This window comes from Cibotium barometz, chromosome 14, assembly GCF_041138505.1.
Source record: "Cibotium barometz isolate CiBa-2024 chromosome 14, ASM4113850v1, whole genome shotgun sequence".
Taxonomy (NCBI): Eukaryota; Viridiplantae; Streptophyta; class Polypodiopsida; order Cyatheales; family Cibotiaceae; genus Cibotium; species Cibotium barometz.
The window spans coordinates 19,434,911-19,441,830 of NC_141059.1; the positions used below are offsets into that span (position 1 = coordinate 19,434,911).

The 6,920-nt window shown below is 41.4% G+C and overlaps 1 protein-coding gene across 1 annotated transcript; it reads right to left on the minus strand.

Moving 5' to 3' along the window:
- Nucleotides 1-875: 875 nt before the first annotated feature.
- LOC147631753 (putative L-gulonolactone oxidase 6) lies at nt 876-5,179 on the minus strand. Its single transcript, XM_086808291.1, has 3 exons — nt 4,424-5,179; nt 3,639-3,894; nt 876-2,111 (listed from the first exon to the last, which is right to left on the minus strand). Exons 1-3 carry the CDS (start codon nt 5,096-5,098, stop codon nt 1,144-1,146), a joined length of 1,899 nt encoding a protein of 632 aa, XP_086664417.1. The 5' UTR covers nt 5,099-5,179; the 3' UTR covers nt 876-1,143.
- Nucleotides 5,180-6,920: the final 1,741 nt, after the last annotated feature.

The window sequence follows — 6,920 nt, forward strand, 5'->3', positions numbered from 1 at the left end:
TCGCGCATTACAGTTGCAACCGTTGGAAATAAAAATTCAACAATTAATAAATAAAAAATATTATTACGTAAGTTTTTTATCCTAAGGTCAAACCTTACTAACACAAATCTTAATAACACTCAATTAATTAATGAAATTTCTTTTTCCACACGTTGTAAGCCCCTATTATGAAAAATTTTCTAAATTTTAAAATCAACCTAATTTGTGGCCTTCAAATTGAAAGTTAGGTTAGGCCTCCACATTTCAGCCCTAACTATAGAACATTATCCATATCTAACTTACATGTAGCTTATAAGTGTGTACACTTTGGCATTGGAGTTTACATGTAACTTATAAGTGTATACACTCTAGAGAATTGCCACACATCCAAAGATTTGGATTTCAAAATTTTGCAAGTTTTTTCTCTAAAATTAGAGAATTTTTCGTAAATATGTTTTGTATTGTACAACTCCCATTGTCACCTGTGTAACTGTATAACTGACTCCACAAATTTAATTCAAGGGAAATTCATATGTGTGTAGCTGTATAACTGACTCCACAAATTTAATTCGAGTGAAATTCATATGTAAGACTAAGAATGGAATAAGATCTCATTTTAACAAAATTAAAGGATTTAAAGCTAGAATTTAACTGAATACCTTAGATTTTCGAGGTTTTCACAGTGGTTTTCCGTGAACATTAAGTACACCTCACGCGCCTCAAAGCGTTCTCCAGAACAGGCGCAAATGACAGTTCATAGACAGCCCGCCCTCATCCGTTGCATTATGGTTTTATACCCAAAAAGAAAAAAAATCACCCCAAACTATTATATTTTAAAACGACCCTTGGGGAAGAGTTGGTGAGTTCAGCACGCACAAAGAGAGAGAGAGAAACTCGGTGAACCTTGACCATGGAATGTCTTTATTCACAACATACTTGTGCTGATAAATGACTTCCTAACTAGAAAATGCCATAGCAACTAGGCTTATAATCCACCTGTCCAACCCACATTCTTACAACTTGAGGGCTAACGCAATTAGTAAACATTATAGATTCTTTCCCCCTTTTTGCCGATATTCTGGCATAAATATTTCTTCTGAGGTAGCTACTACACATGTTTGTTTTTAATCAAAAGGCAATTATTGGCCAATTAGCCCTACTGTATTAATTGCCATACCAAAATAGAGAAGAAGGAACCACACAAGAGGCAAATGCCTTCAGATGCAATATACTTCTTACTGCAATCCTAACGCATGCTTGCATCCATGCATTCAATTGGATGTGTACAGAATTTCCCTCAATTGTAAGCCAATTACTCCAACTACTCACCCTTTCTAATCTACACACCTTGGCTTCTTTGTACACTTTGCCCCTCCTGCAATAATAGCCCCTCTCAGGAGCACAATGCCTATCCTCATCACAAATGCATAATCCATCTAATGCACAATAATCCTCATTACCACTCACATTACCACTAATTCCTAACGCCGCATTGGACCACTCACTCGAGAAGAGCCCATCTGGATCCATTGCTTTCTTTATTGCATAAAATTGGGGCATTTGAGGGTACTTTGAGCCCACTCCTTGGAATGCTAATGGCCTGTTTTTGCCCCAATGAGGTAAGCCCCCATACTTAAACAAGGCAATTTGCTCAATCTCCTCCATGACATCTTCATGCAATCTAGGGGCATTGGCATGTGGGGCGCGGTAATAGGCGATGTCCACGGCCACTGCATCAGACTGGGAGCCCAGATAGGCACTTGATTTCTTCACAAATCTCATGAGCATGCCCACGTAAAGGTCTAATCCACAAAGGCTAGTTGGGTCCATGTCACGGAGCTTCTTCACATCAATGATGAAATTGCTGATGTTTTCTAAGGGTATCATGAATGTGGTTTCATGGTAGAAGAAGGACTGCACACCAAGGTCCCATGGGCAAAGTAGGTTTGGGTCAGGAGAGTGAGCACAGGCCCCTGATGTTTGCATGTGATGCTGGTAGCCAATGACTGGGAAGTTAGTGAAGCCGTGCTTGCTGTTTTTCCAGCCTGCTCCTCTCCCATACACCATTTCCGTCTGCATTACTGCTACTAGGCATTTTGTAGTGGAGCTTAACAGAGCCTCAGCTGCCTCCTCTGCCAATATCACAACATATACACGAGATCGCATTAACACAACACATAATACGTTATTCTCGTGTATCAAGCAAATTTAATGAAGCAAGTACAGCAGTACAATACATTCATGCTGCACTTGATTTGCTTTCCTCAGTTTTTATTGTAAATTGTCAGCAGACTGAAGAGAAACTTTATGAATTTCATACACCTCACTATTATTATTATTTTTAGTACCTCCATAGTATATCATAGTTATCACGTGACGAAATTTATGCAGACAATATCACATTCAGTACTAGAATTTGAAGGTTGCAGTACCCTTCCAAGGGGTCGAAAACCTTCACAAAAAGGGTAAAAAAACAATTACCTTTTTAAAGAAGGGAAGGGTTTTGAGAAATTCAGTTATATGCCTTTCCAATCTCTTCATAAAAAAAAGGCTCTTCAAAAAGAAAAAATAGGGTACCCTTCAAATTCTAGGCCTGATCACATTCAACTTAGCACGATGTCATCTCACGTTAGCTAGCTAGAGTCATGCAATCGACGTAATCTTTGGTATAGATATTGCCATCGTGGTAATGATGTTCAGAACGTTGAAGATAGAGTTGATGCTAATAGACAATTAGGAAAAAATTCGGTCATGCTGGTAGAGGAGGGCACTGATGCTAGAGATTAAATGATCATTATAACGAAAGGTACTAATAGGGGGCCACAATGAGTGAAAAAAAGAAATGTATTAATTAGTGAAGGAGATGCTTTTCAAGGTCCTTTCGATTAAATTTAGAGGCTGGAAAAAAGTGGGATCATTCCAATATCTACTTTGACATCACCATCAAAGGTTACATTTCATGAAATCATGAAATCCAGCATGAGATTATGTATACATAAACGAAACCAACGTTTACAAAGATAATTATGTGTCGATGGTAGACTTTCAACATAGTTACGTCAAGACATGCGCATTGAGGATAGAGAAGTGAATATTATAAAGATAGAGACAAGTTGGAAATAGTAGGGATAGGATAACTTGGTATTGATTGTAAGAATTGACCAATTGTATGGAGGACAAGTATAATGATCGTTAGAGAAAAATAAAAAGTTGAAATATTTAGGCATTAGACAATTATGTATTGATGGTAGAAATAATATGAAATTCAAAATTTAGGGAAGAGATCAAAAGCTCAAATTTTAGGATCGAGATCAAACACTCGTGAAATTGATATATCGATGATACATATTAAATATATATGTAATGACGGTAATTCTGAATTAAGGAGGACAGACATTCAATGTGAATATAATTTCAGGATATTATTGACGGTGAAAGATTAAATGACCGGTTATGGATGGTTGAGATAAAATCCATATGAAAAGCTGAAGTTTTAGGATAGAGATTATAGATGGTTATAAACGAAGATGATATTATTGAGGATAATTAGAGGTCAGAGATGAAATCAAGAGGATAATAAGAGATTGGAGATGAGATGATTAAAGGAAGGTGATGATAAAATTGATGGCGGTAGAGGAATTGATGATAAGGAAACTCACCAATGGCACGGGAGGTTTTGAAGAGGAGGGGGGGTCGAGGCCTGAATCCGTGGAAGGCATTGATGCCATCTCCGGGGGTTTCGAGAGGGACGCGGTCATCAATGCTGAGCAGCAGCTTGTGCTGCGCAGGAAACCATGTGAGGTCGCCAAACTCGTGGGCCTTGCCAAACCCTGCAATCTGTCCCTCCAGCCCTCCATCCAACCTCCACTCCTTGCTCACGCGCCTCTTAAACAGTGGCTGCAGTTGAAGGCTCACCTACAACAACAAAAACCAGCACCGACACCCCCCCCCCCCCCCCCCCCCAAAAAAAAAAAAGCAGCAAAAACCGATTTATCTTGTCGCAGCCCAATCCACTTTTGTTGCCACTTTACTTAATTTAACAATCCATAACCCATTGCATCAGTGCATGTTACTTGGGCAGTCATTGCAAGTCAAAACTCTAATTATGGTAATCATGGCACCCCTCAAGACTGCACCCCCAAGCCTTAAGTGTACCCTAATTAAACATATTAAGCAATGAATCCCCACACCATGCAAATTCAACAAATAATTTCTGCTGAGCCACTGAGATTCCATGCAAATTATGCCATACTACCCTAATACCTGCCGTGATACCACCCTTAGCAAATTATGGGTTTCCATGCAGATTATGTCCATACTACCTGCCCTGATACCACCCTAAGTGAGCAAATGTCTTTTAGATTATATGTTTCCATGCAAATTATGCCCATACTAGTACCCTAGTACCTGCAAGTGTTTTCCATGGAAATTATGTCATATGTACCTGAGATATGACCCCAAGAACACCAAGCGAGACCTTTGCAGCACTAAGCCATTCGTCATGTTGAGTTAAAGTGATGATTTTGGCGTAGCCTTCCTCTTGAGGAGCAGGCACCACAAGGCGCATCGCCACAACATGATCATGCACAGCGCTGCCCTTGCCAAAGAGGGAGCTCCCATGTGAACCGGTGCTAAGGAGGCCCCCAAGGGTGAGCCCCTCCCAGTAAGGAGAGTAAGGGAGGGCCAGGCCAGCCTTGGCTATGGTGTCTAGAAGCTTCCTTAGCTGCACCCCACTGTCAGCAGTGACCTGCATTGAGCTCTGGTCCACAACCACATTGTGTGTGTAGTTCTTCGTGCTTATGAGAAGGCCTCCACGGCCCCTTGGGCAAGCCCACTTGGGCATACTGTGCCCCGTGCCGGTGACCACCTTCATTGGCTGGCCTCTTTGGACGGCCATAGCCACCGCGTGCAAAAGCTCGCTTTCAGATGAAGGGTAGACCACCGCTGCTGCATGGCAGGTTGTCCGGTCGGACCACTCTCCATATGTGTTGTGTACAGTGCAAGCTCTGTTGTTGTAGTTGCAAACAACTGTGGGATTATTCTTGCTGCTGCAGGTGAAGCTGGCAAGGTGGTGGAAAAGGATGGCCATGGTAAGGACTAGTGTACTGATCAGGCCCATGTTGGACAGGAAGCCAGGCAGAGAATTAGCTCTGCAAGCTTATGATAAAACCACTAGTGTTTGCTAACTTTGAATCAGCCATGTATTTATATCCCCCTCTCTATCTCTCTCTCTCTTTTACACTCTCTGGCGCGCGCACACGCACTCGCTCTCTCGCTCTCTCTCTCTCTCTCTCTCTGACACACACACACACACACACACACACACACACACGCTGAGACAAAGCTGTTGCCAACTTGCCAATTAGCAGTCCCACAACACGGTAGCCTTTACTGCGGGCGGCCCTCCCCCCTTGACCACGAGGTACACCTATCATTCATGAGGGACAGGACAACAAGCAAGCAAATTACAGGCCAACAGGCAAGAGTCTTCTGCAGTAATAAACAGCCCTCCTCCTGCTCCCTCCCCCCTTGCAGGCATGAGCCAGAAAACATATCTGAGTTTCTTCCAATCGCATCGTGGTGCATCATGCCATCACATGATCCACCAGGCCACCTTTCATTTCTCGAGGAATCGTATCTCTTTGAAAAACATGTAAAAAACGTAATGTGAGAAGCTCATCCACAATTGGACACCCATTTACAAGTATATACTTTTTATTTCCAGTGAGGTCCCTCTATTCTAGTATACATACTGTGCATTCTCTCACATCATCTTACAAGCAAAATTAGATCATACCACTCTTGCCCATGTGGGCCCTAAGGTCACACTGATCACCCTTTTTCCTCTAAGGCCCCACTCATGCTACATGGCCCAAGGTTGTTGGTCATGATGCATTGGAGTGTGACCAACATCATCTCGCTTGTCTTCTTGCAACAATCACTCCCTCTTTCAATAACTCCCTAAACTTCACCAATGTTGGAAAGAAATAATTACTGTAAGCAAATGCTCACACAAGTCAATAGAAAGTCACTAGAGGAACTTAAGACTCCCTTAAGCAAGTGCTCACACAAGTCAATAGAAAGTCACTAGAGGAACTTGAGACTCCCTTAAGCATTCCACTACACTACCTGCATGCACACCCTAGCAAAATGAATTCATATGCACATGGGGGGAGAGAGAGAGAGAGAGAGAGAGAGAGAGAGAGAGAGAGGCTTGTCGATGATAATGATTTTGAAAGGGTACCTTTGGAACTTTAAGGTTATTACAATAACCTTAGAAATGGTGTATATTTGAGCATTGGATGATTCAACTCATGTGTCATGCCCAGCTGGAATAACAACATATAGTCACCTTCCAAACATAAAACTTTGATGCCTAACTCAAACTAGTGTATGGCCTCAAGCTACAAAAGGGATGTGGTAAAAACCATACATGTCATAGATGGCACGTAGTGATGTCTTATATTACTGACTCGATGGAAGGGTAAGGAGGGCTCCTACTAGAGATTTGGGTAACCCACCACAAGCCCACAAGAGCAAGCAGATTATCTACATTTATAGCTTACATCAAGCATCTTGAAGCAAATCAGATATAGTTGACATACTCATACACCACACATTTATTAGAGGAGAACTCCAAATCTCTAAAGTGGCATAGGATGAAGTGGAAAACTCATATGGGCCAAGGGGATATAACTCTAAAATCAACCTTAAAGTTCAAGCATACATAACATAAAAGCATGAAAAAATTAAGATAGGACAAAGCATTCAATGTGCAATTTCCCTCTCGACATGAGTGGCTTCCCACATGTAGGTAGTGATATTTCTTCAAAAATAATACAAGGAGCCATAATTAGGTTTCTTTATTAAATTGAACTTGTCTTTTACAAAAGTGTCATATGTCTTTGAAACTAAGGTTGCACCCAAAAATAATTGCACCA

Excerpts from the sequence above, each read along its gene's own strand:
- LOC147631753 (XM_086808291.1), bottom strand. The coding sequence starts at position 5,098 with ATGGGCCTGATCAGTACACTAGTCCTTACCATGGCCATCCTTTTCCAC. Across the intron at positions 3,895-4,423 it reads TTCTTGGGGTCATATCTCAG|GTGAGCCTTCAACTGCAGCC; the intron begins GTACATATGACA and ends TTGTTGTTGTAG. Across the intron at positions 2,112-3,638 it reads CAAAACCTCCCGTGCCATTG|AGGAGGCAGCTGAGGCTCTG; the intron begins GTGAGTTTCCTT and ends TGATATTGGCAG.